This window comes from Macrotis lagotis, chromosome X (assembly GCF_037893015.1).
Source record: "Macrotis lagotis isolate mMagLag1 chromosome X, bilby.v1.9.chrom.fasta, whole genome shotgun sequence".
NCBI classification, from domain to species: Eukaryota; Metazoa; Chordata; class Mammalia; order Peramelemorphia; family Peramelidae; genus Macrotis; species Macrotis lagotis.
Window position 1 is genome coordinate 46,084,710 of NC_133666.1, and position 20,780 is coordinate 46,105,489.

At 42.2% G+C, this 20,780-nt stretch overlaps 1 protein-coding gene across 1 annotated transcript in view; it reads right to left on the bottom strand.

The window, feature by feature from the left end:
• The window catches only part of GABRA3 (gamma-aminobutyric acid type A receptor subunit alpha3), a 133,237-nt gene that overhangs the window by 100,435 nt on the left and 12,022 nt on the right, over positions 1 to 20,780 (bottom strand). Inside the window, exon 2 of the mRNA XM_074200427.1 lies at positions 12,229 to 12,350. Coding sequence (XP_074056528.1) covers positions 12,229 to 12,350 — 122 coding nt within the window. The remainder of the gene's footprint in view (positions 1 to 12,228; positions 12,351 to 20,780) is intronic.

The following is a 20,780-nucleotide window of genomic DNA, read 5'->3' on the forward strand; positions in this document are numbered from 1 at the left end:
TATATGGTTTAGTAGGTAGAGCACCAACCCAGAAGTCAGGAGGATCTGAGTTCAAATCTAGCCTCAGACACTTAGTAGCAGTGTGACCTTAGGTAAGTCACTTAAACCCTGATTGCCTCACATACAGAGATATCACCAGTCATTCTGATTCATATTTGGCCATAAGACCTAGATGACTGGAGGAGAAAGTGAGGCTGGTAACTAAGCACAGCACCACCTCACTCAAATCTAATTCACACGCTTGTCATGGCATCACCTCTATGACATCATGGTCTTCTTTGACATCTCAGCTGTAAAAACTTAATGACCCCCAAAGTCCCTTCCAGAAATCCATGAACCTAGGACTCTTCTAAAGAAGACCAGTTTCTTTTTGAGACAGACACCCATGGAGAGTTTAAAGTTTAGAAGGACACAATGCCATCCAAGGGCCATGATTTGGGGACAGTATCTTTGGACCCCCATGGTTCTCCTGACTAGCTCTTAGGTGATGGTGGCCCTGGGGATCGCTGAAGTTTCCATACACCTCCCATGTACCTCAATCCAAGATGTCCCCTAAGAGTTGATAAGAGAAAAGGAAAGGTAGCCACTCATCTCCCTGCTCCTTCCTTCTGCTAAGGGCGCTAAAGCCTTATGCTTCTAGAGTATTGTTTAAATTTTCTTTACATTTGAATTGGAAGATTAATTAAGTATTCAGTCCTTTGGTTCTTTGGAGGATTGGGACATCATTGCACATGTAGAATATCATGGAAGGTATTTGAGTTATTTCTGTACATGGACTTGCTCCACAAAAATCCTCCTCTGAGGCCTCATCTTGCTGTGGCAGCACAGGCCCCAGGTTCTGGAAGTGAAGGCTCAAGGAACACAAGCTCTCACGGTCCCTTTCTAAACTGGGAAAATACACATCTGAGGCCCAGATGAGCAAGGTCAGAGGCTCAGCACTAATCCTTTGCTCAACCACAGGAGGAAATCTTTTTGGACAGGATTCCTGAAGAGCTGTACTAAGCATGGCGGTATGGCAATCTACATCAGTAGAAGATATCCAATCAACAAGGCAGGCACTTTGAGACTATCTCTTTTTCCCATCTCTGGCTCTTAGTACAGTGACCTGCAATAATAATAATAGTTCTTATTGCTGAAATTTCTATTCCTTAAGCTTTGCAATGCACTCTACATCTAATCTTTCATTTGATTCTCACAGGTAGGTGAAGTAGTTACTACAAATATTATTATTCCCATTTTACAGCTGAGAAAATTGAGGCTCAGAGAAAGGCAGTAACTTGGGATTGGCCTTACTGCTAGTAATTCTCAGAGGTCTAATTCTTGATACTAAGTCTAGTACTAATAAATGCTTGTTAAATTAAACCTACCATTGAATTTCATACTCAAAATAACCTTCAAAGTCAGGTATGTCCGGTAGTATTATCTACCATTAACTGAGGAAAGATGGTGAAAATCAGGCCCTGAGTCAGTGGTTGGCCAGAAACTAGAATCTAGGTATTCTGACTCCTTAGAGCCCAGGGCTTTCCTCAAACACCCCATCGAGAGCCCATATGTAAAAATTCAACAAGAAGAAACAAATGGGCAAGATTTTCCCATACACATTCGCTGATGAGAAAGTTGGTTCCAGAACCATTCCCGTTTGATCAAATAGTGTGGGTGCTTTGTGACACTTAGTCTGTTGTCCTGCCCTTTCACTCATTGCAGCTCGGGCCAGGGGCTGCCACTTGCTGGGCAGCTGGCAGGATAATTCATCTTTTGGGCTGTGCATTGATTTCTACCAAGGTAGGACTCAATTCACTTTAGGAAATCTCCTCCAGATGCGATCAATCTGTCACCAAGGCTTAATAGAAAAACCAGTGGAGTGGGCCCCCAAATGAACCTGCTTGCTGGGCCTGTACAGCATCTTCAAGCTGAGAAGCTTTGGGAAACTGTTTCTAAGTAAATCAACCCCTCAGGACAGAAGAGAAGTTGGTTCACATGGAGAAATTAATCTCCTTTCTCCTACCTCCCTTGGCCTTAATGACTCCACTTGTTTTTCAAGAGTTTGGGAAGATATTTTTCAACTGAATGTGCTGTTCCAGAAGAATCACTAAACTACAACTTAGGAGAACATCCTAGAGGATGCCGAAACACTTCAGTAAGACTTTGGGGGAGAGATGCCTCAGCCCCCTGTGCTCTCTCTGTCTTCAGCCAGCCAGAGGATCAGAACAAATTCTCAGGCTCAGGAGCTTTTACTATATCTTACTTGAATTTTTGGCCTTGGGTCTCATAATAGAAATGCTTTTGTCATAGAACTAATAATTGTCACTTCTGTAACACTATAAAATCTGCAAAGCCTTTTATACAAATCATATTCTCTTTTGAGCCTCTTGATAACACTGACAGGGGTACTATAGGTATCATTACTTACTCCTATTTTAGAGATGATAAAACTGAGGTTCAGAGAGGAAATCATTTGTTCAGGGTCACACAGTAAACAAGTGTTAGGGGTGAGATGTGAACATGGGTCTGCCTAAACATGGATCTAAGCCCCATGCTGTTTCAAACACCCCCACTCTACCCTTCTTCTAGAGGGCAAAAGGAGTTCATATTGCTGTGTTTATTTATCCTTCTGGGGATATGTAAATGAGAGTTGGTGTGCCCACTTTTAGAGAGGAGTTAAAAAGACCAGGATTCTAAAATGGGATGGTATTATGGGATTTTCATTCCCCAAACTCCCCATACACTTGACCTTTCCATTCCTATCAGCCATTGCAAAGGATTTTTCTGCTTTTTGACAACTGATCAGCAAGTATTCCATGATCCCTGGAGAGAACTCAACTGCCTGACCTGTTAAGGGTACCACTGAGTCACCTATAGGTCCTCACCTTAGGTGAATAGTTCCCATTCCAAACAATTCCTTGAAGCCTACTCAGCTTGGGAGAGGTCACTTCACCCTGCTCATTAGGGCAGGACACTGAGAAATTATACCCCATGATGAGGGGTGTGACTGAGCTTGGGTGTCATCAAAGGAGGGAACAGCTTCCCAGATATTCATGGCCAGAACCTTGGAATAGGCAAGCTACAAGTTTCTCCACACCCTCAAAATCTGCACTGGGGTAGAAGGAACAGCTGGAAAGAGAACAACTTGAGAGACAGATTGCCCATAAACCATCCCATTCCTTTGAGGTTTTTCTTCTGCAAGGGTGTGGCAGATGTCTTCCTGCCTCAAGGGTCCACTTCTTGTCCTCCTCTGGCTTGGGAACCAAATGGCACTGTGGCTTCCCAAGAGGAAATCACACTCCCATCAGCTGTCAGTTTCTTCTTCTCATCCAGGTGGAGCAAGAGGATGTCATCTAGTTCAACCTTATGGCTAACATCCATCTTCTTTGTGTTATGCCTACTGCCCCATGCAAAGGAGCTTCTTCCAGATTTCCAAGCTGCCATTCCAGCTACCTGCCTCCCTTTCTCAGGGATGAATCCCCAGAGCAGAGACTAGGGAGGAGGGAGTAATAGTGGAAGGTGAAATAATATTCCCAGCATCACAACCAAGAGGACACAAAATGCTCACTTTCATGAAATCATGAAGAGTCAAGAGAACAGAAGTCTAAATTAGGCTCCATCACAAACTTGGTGTATGTCCTTGATCAATACCTTTCCTTTCTCTGTGCTTCAGTTTCCCTCTCTATAAAATGTGGATATTAAACTAGGAGTTTTCAAAGGGTCATTGGTCCAGTGTTCCATGGTTCTATGACCTCTGTATTGTCAGCTCCAAAGAACCTGTAATTGCTATCATCTAAAAAAACAAGAAAGATCAGACTATTCTATTTGGCCTCACTGGACAAAACTCAACTCACTCATTGGACCCAATAAAGAAAATCTTCCTAAAAATCAGGGTTGTCCAAGAGTGCAATGGGCTACCTTAAAAAGTAGTGAGATTCCCCATCAATGAAAACCTTTGAATACAATCAGGATGACCATTTGTCAGAGATCTTTAGGCAATTCATGGCCAGGTGTGGGTTGAACTAGATGAAATCTGAGGTTCAAAGAGAAAGAACTGAGTGAGAATAGGTCAGGAGCAATAACAGTCAGAGTCCTCCTTAAAGACATGGAAGTGGCACATTTACTAAGCTCAGTCTAGGATTTGATGTCAGGTAAAGCAGTTTTGTCAATAAGAAAGCACTTTGCACCCCCCCACACACACACACACACAGCCAAAGTCAACACCCATACATAGATCTTCTGCCTCCACCACCGTGAAGATCCATGGAGCAATGATTTTTTTGATAGCCAGGAGCTGTCCAGCATGGAAGCTCCGGCAGAATGAGAGAAGGGCAGAGCCAGAGGCAGCCTGCCTCTCCTGCAGCCCAGAAGGCCACTGACCTCAAGCCTCGACTCCTCCTACTTCTGATTGGTCCTACCCTCTGACTGGTCCTACTCAGCCACACCTTAAAACAGAACAGCATGTTAATGGAGTGGTCGAGACCAGATGGGAAAAACAGAAGGGCTGTGACAATAAATAAAACTGTGCCATCTCTGGGGGAAGAGTCACCACATCAACATTCTGCTGCTTGCTAAATATTTCTCCAAGGCTCCCAAGAGACAGAAACAAGCAATAGTGAAGCTCAGCAATCAATCAATCACTCAACAAGCATTTATTAGGCAACTGCCTATAGCTTCTGCAAAGATTCTTGGGGGAATTGGACTTGGAAGACTGTTACTCCCAGAGTTGCTTCTCTTGGGTACCTGCCTCAAGTGCCTGGTTTATGAACTCAAATTTCTCTTTAGCTGTTACCAAGAAATGTAGACTAGCATGAGTTGACAGTTTTCCTTTTTTATGTGACTAAAACTTTACTGAAACAATTACTTAAGCATAAATATTGAGTGAATCAATTCATAGGATTGCAGAGCTGGAAGAAATCTCGACCTTTCGGTCTGTTTTTGGAATGAGGAAACTAAAACCCTGAGCCAAGTGACTTGCCAAAGATCAGACAAGCAGTGGTATTACCTGCCCTATGACCCCAGGTCCTCTGATTTTAAATTCAGAATTCTTCCAAAAGTCTAATTGCTATCAATGTGGGTGTTCCTCCACTGATATAGTTTGCAAGTCACTCTTACCTTTTCATTCTCTGAAGTTCTTGTCTCTGTACTCCCTAGATCCTTCACAGATGATCTTCCCAACATGTGAAAGTATTCCTCTAAGTCTCTTTAAATTTTGTGAGCACTAAGATAACATTCAGTCTATCTACCTATTATTCTCCAGGTTTCACTTCATGGTCAGTTCAATCGCTTCTCCATTTATATGGATCCTCTCCTATATTATTTACAGCATTTCTTGTACATAGGTCATAGTGCTATAGCCTACTTTCATCCAGGCTGAATCTCCCCATTGCCCTTTAGATCATCTGCATCTTCAGTTGCTTAGAGACTGTGATGCTTCAATATTTACAACTATAAAGCATCACCAGGAAGACATGTCTATTAAAAAGATGGCTTTGTATGGTGAGAAGCAGCTCAAGATCATTAAAAGCACTGCATGGTTTCCCAAATACAATTAATCCTCCTTTTTCCTTTCTGTTCAGCTGTGGATCCAATCCATTATCCACCAAAGAATCTGACCTAGATATGCATTCTAATTCAATGGACATGCCATCCAATGGCACATCTCAGTTTGGACAATGGTCATTTCTTTATTTTGTTTTTCCTATTTGGATTGTTGAGTTGATCTGTAAGTTCAGATGTCCCTGAGGAGGCCCTGTAATGCACTGAGACTCAGTTCAACCAGTATGGTATCATCCTCAAATGGGAGCATCTAGAGTACTTCACTCTCTACAGGGGATTTATTTCACCTGGATTCCGTGGAGGAGACACTCCAATCAATGGCACCTGTCTTTGAAAAGTATACATCTCCCTGTTGTATGACTTGTTTACGGTTCAGAATCATTGAGCAGAGTTATCTCTGTGGTTGCATTTACCACAGAATCTTGACTGATCTTAGCATATGCACGAGAGACCCCTTATTGAAAAAGAGTCATTAGGCTGAGTTTTGTCCTAGCAAATCAAATTCCTTTTTTGTAATCAGCAAATAACAAAAATAGCAGGATCTTGTTTTCCCGGCACCTCTCAATCAATTGTGTGGCTAGAACGATGTACTCTACTGGAGAGAATTGTTGATGACTCTCTACAATCCATGTAGGAAAAATTCAATGATTAATAATGCTTATTGTACAGATGACGACATGCAATCGGATGGCCAGTCCATTGAGTTCATTTATGTCATTACATAAATCTAGGACAGATGCTGAAGATAGATAGCACGTCAGGACCACAACTGAATAGGAAGAAGAGCAAAATCGCTTCAGTGCTGTTAATGAGTCAAATGCTTTTTTGGCAATCAAGAAATAATACTCAGCAGAATCTTAAATTTTCTCTACCTTTCAGTCCATTTTGTGACTGTGTAGATACGATCTATTATAAAAAGTTATTTACAAAATCCTGCCTTGTCTGTTTCCTTCTCATAGTTTCATCAAGGGTACTCTGAATACAGACATAGATCAGTCTAACAGATTCTATACATATAAAAAATTAGGCATATTGGTAAGCAATTATTGATGTCCCCTCAATTGACGTTTTGGTTAGTAATATACTCTGTATTATACAACCTATAATCTTTGGTTGGTAATATAGACTACAGTTTGTTTTTCCTGTTCTCTCAGTGTCTTCCTCTCCCTGAGGAGATTATTGTAAAATAATCCCTCAAAGTTTTCAATGTTGTGTCACCTCCAGGATGTGTACTCGGTCTGGTTCACCACTCTTCCCAGTTCAAGTGCCATGGTCCCAGTTTGAGAAGGACATTGATAAGCTGAAGGGTGTTCAGAGAAGACCAAGCAGGAGGATGAAGGTCCTTAAATTCATAGCACAAGAGGTTGACATGAAGGACTGAGGCATGTTTAATGTAGAGAAAGGGAAATTCAGAAAATGGCGTGATAGTTTCTTCAGATATTTGAAGGGTCGTCACTTGAAGGAAGGATTGGTGTTGTTCTATTTGGTTCCAGAGGGTAGAACCAGGAACATTGGAAGCTGATGAGTTTTCACTTTTAGCTGGGAATCAAGAAAAACTTCCTGATGATTCGAATGGTGAAAATACAAATCGGGTTGCTTTCGTAGGTGAAGCATATACCTTCCTTGGAGGTATTCAAGAAGAAACTGAAGGACTACTTCTTGTGGACTTTGATGGTAAATTATTGGCCATGGCAATCCAACGGTAGCTAGTTGACTAGTTATAGTAAGTCCCCATCTGATCAGAATTTTTCAGAGCTTCTTCACCAAGTCCCATTCCCTACTTTTCTCTACCTCTCCTTTAATTTAGTTCAGCATACGTTTTTATTCACCTACTATGTGCATCACATAGTAAAAAGAACAAAACAAAAAGCCTCTGCCTTCAGAGTTTACATTCTATAGTATTTACCGACATGCAAGTAAGCAAATGCAAAGATTTTACAACAATATAGTGTCATTTCAAGAGGGATTGAGCTCAGGGCAGCTAGATGGCACAGTGGATAGAGCACTGGCCCTGGAATCAGGAGGATCTGAGTTCAAATTTGGCCTCAGACACTTACTAATTGTCTAGCTGTGTGACCCTGGGCAAGTCACTTACTCTCATTGCCATAAATAAAAATAAAAACTATTTTTAAAAAGAGGGATTGAGCTGGCTAATAGCTGGGAGTACTAGGAAATAGGAGGCAGCATCTGAGCTGTGATTTGAAGAAAGGCAGGAATTGTAAAAGACAGAGGTAACGAGAGAGCAGAATCCGTACAAGGGGAGGCCAGGTGTACAAAGGCAAGGAGGTGGAAAATGAAACACTGAGTACGAAGAACAGCCAGAAGCCAGCTTGACCGGAATGGGAAGGAATATAGGAAAATAAAATAAAACAAGACTGGAAATGTAGATAGGAATCAGAATGTAGAGGGCTTTAAAAGACAAACTGAGGATTTTGTATTTTATTCTAGGGGCAATAGGGAGCCACTGAAGATTTCTGAGTAAGAGGGTGACATGAGAAGATCTGTGTTTGAAAGTTATCACTTTGGCAGCCATGTAGAAGATAAATTGGAGAAGGAAGAAATTGGTTCATTTCATTCTATACTAACCTTTCTCTTGTGAAGCTACCAGATCATTTTTTTCTGCCTTATAGGAGCCCAAAGTTCCTCTCTGATCCTAACACAAAGACCCTACTCCAGCTGAGTACCCAAGGTTACTTCCTGACTTCCCTTCCCAACCAGGTTGGGAATGATTCCAGATTGTTCAGAGGAATGAGCCATCTGCTGAGATGACCCCAGTTTGCAATGGTCAGAAGCTGGATTGACATATGTGTTCTGGTCAAGACCCCAGCACCCTAAACACAAGTGACAAGAAGATGCCAATTGTCAATTTCCCCAACTTACAGAATACACGAGGTCAGCTTCATTTAATTGCCCCCAGATCTCCAAAGAAGGTAAATAGAGGACCTGCTAATATTCAGCAATATTAAGAGGGGATGTGGTACACCATCAGAGATTGGGCATATTGATGAAGTGGAAAGAACACTGCACTTGGAATCAGGAAGCTTGGTTTGAATACTGTGCCTGTAATTTACTTAGCTATGGGACCATGGGAGCAAGTCATTCCCCTTTCTTGAGCCTCAGTTTCCCCAACTATCAGCTAAGGCTAATACTCCTTGGACTTCTGCCTCATGGGCTTACATCAAGGAAAATGTTTTGTGAGTCTTAAAGCACTCAGAAAATAGGAGCTATTTTTAACTGACCTGTCCAGGGAGCAGGAATGAGCAAACCAGAGTGACTTCCAGACCATAGTATGGGGCAAGAAAGCCAGGTGACCTGCCCCTCAAAGTTCCTAGCCTATTCCCTATACTCCCACTCTGGCCATTTACTCTGTTCTTGTTAGAATCCTTCTTTCCCACCAAATTATGCCAACTCACTTAGGGTTCTGGGCCATTTCTTTTGTGGGTCTAACCTATTCCAGTTCTCTTGTTGGTCATGAATCTGACTGGAACCTCCCAAGCAACTTCAATTCTGAACTGTCTCATCCACAGAGTACTGTAGTGGGAAGACACTGGGTTGGAAATAAGATGGCCTGGCCCAGATTCTAGTGCCACTTACTAGAAGCTTCTCTCCTCTAAGCCTGTTTCCTCATTTGTCAAATGGAATAATAGTCCCTACCATGATCCCCCCTCTCCCCTACAAAGAAGACAACCTAAAATAGTTGGACTGGAAAGTTCACTACTCTGATGGCTTGCCCCCTCTCCTCCACTCCCCACCTGAATAATGCTTAGGAAATGATCCTCTCAGGGCGCCTAGGTGGTACAGTGGATAGAGCACTGGCCCTGGAGTCAGGAGTACCTGAGTTCAAATCCAGCCTCACAGACAATAATGACCTAGCTGTGTGGCCTTGGGCAAGCCACTTAACCCCATTGCCTTGCAAAAAACTAAAAAAAAAAAAAGGAAATGACCCCCCGCCCCATCTGTCTCATTGATGCTGTGTTCTAAAACAGAAGATTCCTTATTTTATACGCAAAAAGAAAGCACTTAGGGCCCAATCCCAGTCTGACATCTCTGCTGATTCCCGCCTAGGCCGCCAACTTGCCCAGACACCCGTGAGAATCAGAAGCCATGACAAGGATGATATGCTCAGTGAGCCAGAGCTTCTTAGTGAAGGCAGTTATCCCAGGCTACTGGGTTACATGATACTACTGAGAAAGATGAATTAACTCTTTCAGGCCTTTTGAGTAGCAAACCAGTCTGACAATTAAGTGCAATTGGCCAACCATTCCCTAAGCACCAGAATCTGTGCTCCAAAAAAAAGGTCCGGTGTCAGCCCTTAGATATTACCCAGTGCAATCCAATGGGAAGGGTCTAATGTCAGGATACCATACAACAGAGAGGGACAACTCACTTCCTATCAGCAGGGAGAGCTGAAATCAGAGAAAGGAGGCCGAGGTGGTCCTTAAGCTTCATCCTTAATGAAGAGCATCATCTTGCCTCACACAGAGCATAAACTTAAAGCTGGAAGGGACCTCATAATTTATCTTGTCTAATTCCCTCATTTTCCAGAAAAGAAACCCAAGGTCCCAAGAGATGAAATGGTTTATCCAAGGTTACACAGGCAGAGTCAAGATTTGAACCCAGACCTTCTGACTACAGAGGCAATGTTCTTTCCCTTAGGGATCCCTTGAACAAGATACAATGTCATCTTAGTACCCCAACTTTCCCAAGGTGCCCCCTCCCTTCTTTGAACCCAGACCATAGAGAATCTGTGTGATCTGATTCTGGTGGGTAAAGACCTTCATTGGGTTCCCCAGACAAGGGCATTATTGTGTTCCAGGCTACCAAGATGGGTTGAAGAAGGGTTTTCAATCTTACAAAGAAAAGAACTCAAGGGAGTCATTGAATCAAGGGTCTCAAAGAGATCCCCAGAGGCCCACTGCCTCTCTTATTAATTGCTTCCAGAGACTTGCACTTGCTATGGAGTTCTAACACAACCCACATGTCCCCTAGCTCTCCTTTCAGCTGTATTTGTCCTGTATTGATCCACTCATCGGAGAAACGCAAGGAAGCAAAGCTATTAGTGGGATTGTGGTTAATTCTGGATGAAAGTGATAAACCCAATGGATGGATGGGGTAGACTACTGCATTAACCCTTTCCTGTGCCCCAAAGGCAAGAACAGAACAGATCTCCTATGCCAAGTTCTCTCAGATCTGGATTTGGGGAATCATAGGGGCAACTTTTCAGTAAGAAGTATAATGGGAGAGGCAGCTAGGTGGAGCAGTGGATAGAGTACTGGCCCTGGAGTCAGGAGAACCCCAGTTCAAATCCAACCTCAGGCATTTATTAATTGTCTAGCTGTGTGATCTTGGGCAAGTCACTTAACCCCATTGCCTTAAATAAATAAAAACATTAAAATGTAAAAAAAAAGTAGTATGGAAAGATTGCCATATTAGGAGATAGAGGACCTGAGTTCAAATCCTCTTAATAATATTTCTTGTCAGTTCTCTCTCCTTTCTCAAATAACATTGACTTATTCATCTGCATACAAATTCCAGAAGTAACCCCCAGTAAAATATAAGCTCATTGAGGACAGGCCCTACACAATTTTCAAGGTCCCTTCTAATTCTAATCCCTTGACAATGCTGCTATAATGACTCATCAACAAAACTAGGATGACTCTTCGTGTGTGTGTGTGTGTGTGTGTGTGTGTGTGTGTGTGTGTATGTGCATAAGGAACCAAGGGGATAGAGATATCTATATAGAGATATCTCTAGCTATCCCCTTGGCACCACAGGAGCTAGCATACGATAGGTATTAAATTGATGTCAATTAAATTGCCTCTATGCCTTTTCCCATAAGTTCCAATTTGTACAGAAACTCACTTATCCAAAGGTCTAGAACCAATCAGCCCCAAGGGGTGAGTGAGCACACCTAGGTCACTTTCCACTCTAGAATATAAGCCTAGACAAATATTCTCCTCAGGCCAGTCAGGAGACATGCACCATTACTTCCTTACAGCCCACCTCCAGCAATGGGCAAATTAGAGGCAATGCCCCTGTACGCTCTCATAGCGGTACCCCAAATCTCAATCCTGCAGCATGTTTCTGGATTAGAAATAGAGGAGGAGCAGCAGTGAATTACTCATGTTTTGAGTTTCAAACTGAACAGTACTCAGGGCTTCTGAGGTAAAGGCAATTCTCCCTGCTGTTGCTGCCACTCCTGCTGCCTCTGCCAGGGAAAGTCAGGCTAAGCTCCCTTGGGAAGAACACGTTCTTTGTTAGCAAGAATATCCCACGAGCTGAACCCTGTTGCTCCCTTCCAACAGGGAAATACCCTACGTGAAACCCAAGAGGGCCGCAAGCCCTGACCCACTGCCCAAGGGACACTCCTGATAAAGGTTGCCAAGTCCAAGCAGAGAGACAGGGTCAGGGGCTGCTGCTACTGAGGTTTGCCCTTCCAAATGGCAAATGGTGGCAACTTTCTACATTAAAGCTGCCTATGAATAGGGCTTCATGGAGAGAACAGTGAGAGAGAGGCACAAGACTTTCTCCCATAACCCCCACATTGACCAAAAGCCTAATCTCCAAGATTCAGAGGCTGAGACCATGCTAACTGACCATGGGCCATGCTACTATAATGGCACAGCTCAAACCATTTGGCAGCTGACAATAACCAACATAGTACATGATTGCCACACAGACACTAACCTCCAAGCCCAGGTCTTAGCCGGTTGTCATAGCCATCCAACAGACGGTCCAGGATTCTGGTGAAGATGGTGATGTTGTCAGTACTGTCATCTGGAATATCTGGACCATGCTTTGGAGACAGCCTAGAGCAGTGGAAGGAAAAAACCAAACACAAATAGGAGTCATTACCCAATTCCTCCACTCAGGCACATTGTCTTCATCTTCTTTTAAATTCTTAAGCTCATTCCTCACTGTCCCCAGGAATATTTTTCCATCTGCCTCTGATATGACCCTGCGACTGTAGTATGGAGCAGAAACCTCTCCTGCCATTCAGCCCAAGGCTAACATAGAGGATGTCCCATGGACTTAGTATTGACTGCAATTTTCTAGATTCCATAGGTTTCCAACCAGACAATGGTGCCAGAGCCCAAGTTGGTTTACTGTTGCAGCCTCTGGCATCAAGCACCAAAATGTTTGATAGAGGAATTAACTTATTAAGGACTCAATTTTCAAGTTCAATCTGGGCTAATTTGCAGGGTTTCCCCAAATGGATACCGCTTAGAAACCCTTTGTGATGCCTACAGGAACATTCAGAACAAGGAGATGATGGCAAGGTCCTAGGAGGCTATATAAGGTTGACAGGCTCCAGAGTCTATTCAAAACAGAGAAAAGATGCAAGGCTATAAACTGTTTTGCAAGGGAAGAACAAAAACGTAGGAAATGGTAAGGGGGAGCAATGGATATAGCAACTTTATACAGACTGACATTTAGGCCTGAGAAATGAGCTTCCCAGAAAATCTGTAGGAGGCTGAAAAACCAAGGCCAAAGGAAGGATGAGAGAGTATATTCAGTGATCCTGGCTTCCTACAAGTCCCAGGGGAGGTGGCTGCAAGAGGAGTCATAGTCCAGAAGGTTAACCATTTCTGACTGTGAGGCCTCAGCCTCCCCAACAGAATGGCAATGGGAGAGAGCCCAGGTGAATGTTGAGAAGTAGTGGAAAATGAGAGGGGCTGAATTATTAGTGGAAACTGAGGCTTGCGTAAATTTGGATCAGCCTCTTACTATCATTGCTTCATATCTTCAGAGCTAGAAGAGAACGCTCACAGACCACCCAGCCTAAGCCCTCCATTTTATAGTTGAGGAAACCAAGGCCCAAATTCCCATAAACAGTCAGCAAGAAGAACCCAGGTTTGATCTCACACCAAATCTAGTGCTCTTTCTGCTCCAATCAAATCCATATTCCTCCAGTATTATCATCAAATACAGGACTGGGAGGTCCCTTCAAGACAGAGAGTAAAAGGGATTATGTCAGGTTCCCCAGAGTCCTCTACTATGGAATTTCTTCTGTCATGGAAGACATCTGGCCTAGTTCAGGCAAGAATGACAGCATCTCAATTTTGTACTTCTTGTCCATAGCAAATTATAACATCGAAAACAAAGCAAGGGAAAGAGGAAGAGAGAGTTCAAAGTCAGCATGGTCATGATGTCTAGCAACAGTGTTCTTCAATATGGGGGAATTTTTGGATCCCCTTGCCCTCTAGAGAGGTCAAGAGAAAGCTCTGAGACCACTCCAAGCAATGTTCCCCTCCCAGAACTCAGCAAGCCCCCTAATTGATAGGAGAGAATGGTTAGTTCTAGAGGGGAGACACAATGGGAGTCCACAGAATAAAACCATCATGGGAAGCTAGAAGCTGCGGGCAGGGGAAGATGATGAAGCATTGTTTTTGCAGTAAGTGGGAGAGAGGGAAGGGGAGAGGGAGAGCCTGAAGAATGGTAGCTTAGCAAAATGGATTGTGAGAATTGATGCAAGAGCCTCATCTGGTGGGGGTTAGGGCCCAGAGCTGAAAGATCAATGTGTTCCAGTTAAGGAAAGAAAGAAATGACCCAAAAGCGAGCACCTGATTAAGATGAGTGAGCAAAATGACCACTAGAAGAACAAATGCCTTTCAATGACTTTGTAAATGGTGCCCCATCCATTTCAAGAAGGCCAGACTGGGACTCCCTGGATTCCCTGATATTCCTGCCTTCTCAATGTGGGACCAAGTAAAAACTACATAAAGGAAGAAAACAATCTGCCACCATTCCATAAGCCTTTGCTGCTACATTTTTTTCCCATTTTTATCCTATATTCCATTTCTCTATCAGGGGTTAGGGCCATAACTTCTCTTCACTATTTTTTTAGGTTTTTAATTTTTTTTTTGCAAGGCAATAGGGTTGATCTGCCCAAGGTCACACAGCTAGGTAATTATTAAGCATCTGAGGTCAGATTTGAACTCAGGTCCTCCTGACGCCAGGACTGGTGCTCTATTCACTGTTCCACCTAGCTGCCCCACCTCTCTTCACTCTTGATAATTTGTATTTCACTTAGTTAAAGTTCATTTCAAGGGAAAGGAGAGAAAGAAAGGAGAAGGAAGGGGAAGGGGAGAGAATATGCCAAAAGTTAGCAAGTTCAAATCCTCTTCTTCAGGTGCTTTTCTTCTCCAAACAAGGGCTGCTAGTTCTCCCGTGTCATTTGAATCATCCTCATTTTATCCATCATCCAATCATGACTATTTAACCTGAGAATGTCCTTACTACCCTGTCCATCTCCCAGATGTGGCAGAAGAGACAGTCTTCATTCCCTCCCCACCCTTCAGAAACCATCTTTTCCAATTTCTCATTTTATAGTGGGGAGCAGGTGAAGGGAAGGAAGACCTTCTGACTCATAGTCCAGTCCCATGTCATGATGCTCCCCTTACAGGAGCATAGATATTCATCAACATTTGCAACCACACAGGTGGGAGCTGAATATGAAGGTATAACATATTATAAAGATGGAGCTAAATGGGAAAGAAAGGAATGTACTGGGAGAAAGGGAAAGGAGAGTTGGAATGGAGTGAGTTTATTTCCCGTAAAAGAGGTAAGCAAAAGCTTTTGTGAAGAAGTGGAAAGGGGTAGGAGAGGGGAAATGAGTGAGCCTTCACTCTCATCAGAAGTGACTCAGAGAAGAAATACTCAATTGGGTAGAGAAATCTAACTTACCCTAGAGGAAAATACCTAGAGAGGAAAAGGGATGGGAGAAAGGGGACCGGGGGAGGTGTAGGTAACAAAAGAGAGGGAAGACCATGGAGAGGATAGTCAGACACAAGGCACTTTTGAGGAAGGGCAGGGTGAAAGGAGAGAGAGAGAATGGAATAAATGGAGGTGGGGAGGAATAGGATAGAGGGAAACACAGCTAGCAATACCTACTATGGGAAAAAATATTGAAGCAATTTCTCCGATGGATTTATGATAAAGAATGCTATCCATCCCAAAGAAGAGCTGATGGTATCTGAATATAGACTAGAACACACTTTTTTTCCTCTCGTTTTATTTTTTCTTGAGGTTTTTCTTTCTTTGTGGGGGGGGTGTCAGATTATGTTTACTTTTACAACAAGATATTGTAGTAATATGAAAAAAATTAAAAATTTGCAGTCATTCTGTTAGGTCTATAACACAGTGCTACAACTGGTGTTTCTCCATAACAGATTTAATGCAAGTCCCTTTTAAGATAGGAGTTAATTAATGTTGTGATATAGCCCCAATCCCCTTTTCAATAGATCTCTCTGTGATTTTTACACTTGGCTGCTAATGAATTTCCTGCCTGAGTTGAACTACATTATTGAATGGTTGGGAGCTTGTTGGATCTCTTCAGACTTCTCACTCAGGCCAGAACTCCTTTTCTGGCAATGACTAAACTTCAGGCCACTCCAATTGAGACTGGCCCTAGCATTGTCGCTGTGATGCTTCTCCAAAGGCAAAGTGTACAACAGCCACACATGGATGCACAAAATGTCAGAATTGAGGGGTCAAGTCCCTCAGTGGAGACAGAGGAGAAAACAAGACTCAGAAAGGGGAAGTAAGTGGAAAGATGTAAGAGATGGCAAGAGCACTGAATTTGGAGGCAAGGGCATAGGTTTAAATTTTGGCTCCATTTCTTGTGTGCTTGACTTTGGATAAATTGCTTTCCCTCTCTGAGACGTAATTTCTCTCTTTGTTAAAAAGAAAGGGTTGAGAGCATGGAACATATTACCTATCAGATTGATGGATAGCAGAATTTATGATTAATAAGACAGACAGTTGTGGAATACTTTTTGATTATTTAATTATATTAAATTAAAAGGGATTTGTACACATAAAACCAGTATAGTCAAGCTTAGACAAAAAGCAGAAAATTGAGGTGGGGGGGATTTTATAGACAGTCTCTCAGATAAAGGTCTTATATTTCAAATATGAGAAAAAAGTTTGTAAGAATATGAATCATTCTCCAATTGATAAATGGTCAAAGGTTAAGAATAGACCGCTTTGGAAGAAGAAATCAAATCATAATCATATGAAAAAATGCCCCAAATCACAATTGATTAAAGAAATACAAATTAAAACAACTCTGAGGTACCACCTCATACCTATCAGAGTGGCCAAAATGATAGAAGGGGGGAAGACAAATGTTAGAAGGGATGAGGAAAAATTGGGACATTGTTGGTGGAATTGTCAGCTGATCCAGCCATTTTGAAGAGTAATTTGGAATTATGCCAAAAAAAAGTTTAAAATTGTGTATCGCCTTTGATCCAGCAATATCATTATTGGGTCTGACTTCCAAAATGATCAGGGGAAAAGAAAAAGAACTCAAATATTCTAGAATGTTTATAATAGCTCTCTTTGGGGTGGCAAAAAAATTGGAAATTGAGGGGTATCTATCAATTGGGGAATGGTGAATAAATCATGGTATGTGATTGTGATGAAACACTACTATGTTGTAAGAAATGATGAGCTCATTGGTTTTAGGGAAAAAATGGAAAGACTTGCATGAAATGAGCAGAACCAAGAGACCATTGTATACAATAACAGCAATATTGTTTGAAGGGTAACTGTGAATGACTTAGCCATTCTGAGTAATATGATCATTCAAATTAACTGTGAAGGTGGAATATGCTATCTACCTCTAAGTGAAGAACTGAAATATAAAAGTATGTGCTGTATACTACACACACACACACACACACACACACACACACACACATCTGTGTCAAATGTTGGCCTTCTCTAATGAGGAGAAAGGAGACAACTCAGTATTCAAAATGTAACAAAAATATTTTTAATTTTTTTATTTATTTAAGGCAATAGGGGTTAAGTGACTTGCCCAAGGTCACAAGCTACATAATTATCACATGTCTGAGGTCAAATTTGAACCCAGGTCCTCCTGACTCCAGGATCAGTGCTCTATCTACTGTGCCACCTAGCTTTCCCCCAAAAATAGTTTATAAAAAGAGTTACGTTTGATGCTCTCAGAGTTTTCTAGAACTTTTAGTTCTGGAGTCTACAAAGTGACTCACTCAAGATGACACAGCGAATTAGGAGAGAGCCAGAATTTTTTGACCTCAAGACCAGCACTACATCCTACTATTTTGTTAATAAGAGATGTTATAGAATCTTCCCTAAAGATGTTTAGGGAAAGGCTAACTGCCTTCAGGCTAGACTGTACCCACAGCATCTCTGAGAGAGCTGCCTTTTTCTTAACTATCCCTTACTCAGTAAGAATATATCTAGCAAAGAATGACTATTTGAGGAGTGTTGCCTCAACAAGTATTCGGCCTATTCCCTCCAACAAAGTCCTACATGGCTATTTAGCAGCTGGATATTGCATCCTCCCAGGGAGAGAGTTAGCCAGATTGGGGGAGCAAAACATTGATGGCTGATCAACCAGAACATGTTAGTCCATTCTACTCTCTGTAACTCATTTTCTTGCTGAATTTCAGTAAAGACTGGTGTATAATGGAACTTCAATTTCCAAACACATCATCTGTCCAAAGTGTGCATGTTTGGAATATTCAGAGCACATTTTCTCCAATGAACAATGTTCAGAGTCGTATGTGGATTCCTAGGTTAGCCCACAAAGGTCTATTTAACCCAGAATATAGCAGAAAAATTTCCCTATTAAGACTATTGGTCAGTTACTTTATGGATGGATTGTGGGTGTTCACACCCAACTGGGAGCACAAAATGAAAGTGGAAGAGAAAACAAAGCAGCTTCTGCTCTCCAATCAGAGGTCACTGACCAGTTTGCAGCACTTTGACTCATCACCCAGCCCAAAGACTCTGCTTGCCTCCCAAAATGCATAGCAGTACTCTTTTGTTTCTGAGATAAATTTGACCTTTGGCCTTAAGTTCTTGTCTTCCTCTGCCTCCTGCATCTACTCTCAACCTCACCCTTATTCTTGATTAGCTACACTCCAGATCCTGGCTCTCTCATCCTGCCCTGTCCCCTGCCATATATGATAAAAAGCAATATGGTGCCACTGTGAACACCCTTGATCAGAGTATGGTACAAGCTAGTCATCCATGTTAGTGGGTCTAGAAGGTAGTTTATAAATATTATAAATGAGGTTAACTTCCTCATTTTATAGAATGGGGAAACTGAGGCCAATAGAGAGTAAAAGACTTGTTCAAGGTCACACAGAGAGCAAGTAGCAGTTTCAGAATTAATCCCACTTCTTCTGATCCCAAAGCAACCACACTGTGTAAACTAGTAACATTTGTAGTTAGTAATACATATGTTGGGACCTGCCTGCTACATGACAATTTAAAAATTAGTATACAAGCCTAGATAGAGTATTCACCTTGTTTATTTGGGCTCACAGTTGTATGTACATGAAATACGGTGTGGTCTGTCCACTGCCCTTGGTGCCACATCTGGAGCCTCGCATTCAGCTCCGAGTACCACAATTTAGAGGGATGCTTGGGGAGCTGGAGAGGATACAGCTGAGTGTGACTAGGGAGGTGAAAGGGTAGAGTTAGACTGGATAAGAGAAAATTTGAGATGGGGAAGGGCTAAGGGGAGATAATTCACTGTCCTTGGACAGAGGACATGGGCAGAGAAGCAACACGATTGGAAAGGCAATCTAAAAATCTAAGCAGTGAGGAAAGGAGAGAAGAGGTATGAAGCTGTGAGAAGTATCCTACTCAAGGATGACAACAACAGTTGGAGGCAGCTTCTGTTTGCAAACGATGTTTCATAGGAATTCAAGGCAACTGAGTAAGATAGCAGCATATCACAAGAAAATATATGAAGTCTTCTAGAAATAAAATTTTGCTCATAATATCCAAATAAGTGGACCCCCAGTGGGGCAAACTGACAAGGATAGTAGCCACGAGAGATACCAACAAGACTGACATGGAGCTGAGGAGTTTGCTTCCAGGAGATATGGAGCCCAAAAAGAATTTGAAGTGAATAACAGCAAATGTGCTATTTGTTTTTCCTCCAGTGTAAAGTGGTGGTTATGTCTGTGCAGAAATACAAATCAATCTTCCTTGGAGAGGAGATAGTGAAGGGCTAAAGGCATGTCTCACTATTCCCTAGGGAAACAGTGAGAGTAAAATGTTGGCATCTGGAAGGAATTCCTTAGAGAGAAAATGAAGAGGGGTAAAGAGTCAGAAAAGGCAAAGAGGCTGTGTCAAGAGCCTGGAGGGAGGAACAATGAAGCATAGGGAAAGAATGGTAAAAGGAGAACCACAACATTTTGGGGAACAGGAATATAATAGGCTGAAGGCTTTCCTGGAGAGTTAAGAGTTGGAACCTAGTTTTTTGGGGCTCCCAGAAATTATGATGGGGATATACAAGTGCCACTGGGAGAGAAGTCACTCAGTAAGAGTCAGAGACAGAAGAGTAAGGAGTAAGGGCTGGTGAGTGTTGAGAAATACTGAGGCAACCTAAAATGTTGTTCATTTGTGTCCAGCTCCTTGTGATTCCATTTGGGGTTCTCTAGGCAAAGATACTGGGTTTGCCATTTTCTTCTTTCTTAGATGAGGAACCGAGGCAAGCAGGGTGAAGCGATTTGCCCAGGGTCACCCAGCTAGTATCTCAGGACAAATTTGAACTCAGGAAGATGAGTCATCCTGACTTCAGGCCCGGTGTTTTATCACTGCAGCACCTAGTTTCCCACAAACCTGACATGACTATGGTTTAGAATATAGGAATGATGATATCTTGGTCAGAGATCAAGTAAACATGTCAAGGGTCAGTAAAAATACATTTTGTCTGAAGTCTTGCAAAGCTGATTTAGTGGGATTTAAAATGAAAATGGCAGTTGAGGTAGAAAAAACTACCTCCATATATCTGCCAAGCCAGGTACCACAGGGAGAAAGAATCAAGTATAACATTATTTTTACCAGTGAGGGTAGTTACTAGTACAGAATTTTCTCTCCCAATACAAATCAGTGCTTTTTCTGTAATTTCTGTCTTAGAGGTATAACATTAGGAAAAGAAAAGTAGCAGAGAGGGCCAATAATTCACCAGACATAATAAAGGAGCCTATAATAAAACCCAGAATCTCATCTAGCAATGTGGTATAATAAATAGGATGCTGAATTTAGAATAGGGAAGACCGAAGTTCAGAGTCCACCTCTGAGTGGGCTAAACATGGGCAAAACAGTAATCTCCCCAAGCCTCAGTTTCTTCATCTAAAACCTGGGAATTTATACCCAGATTTCTGATCTCACAGGATTGTTGTAAGGCTCAAATCAGGTAATTTGCCAAATTTAAAGTGCCATGTAAATAT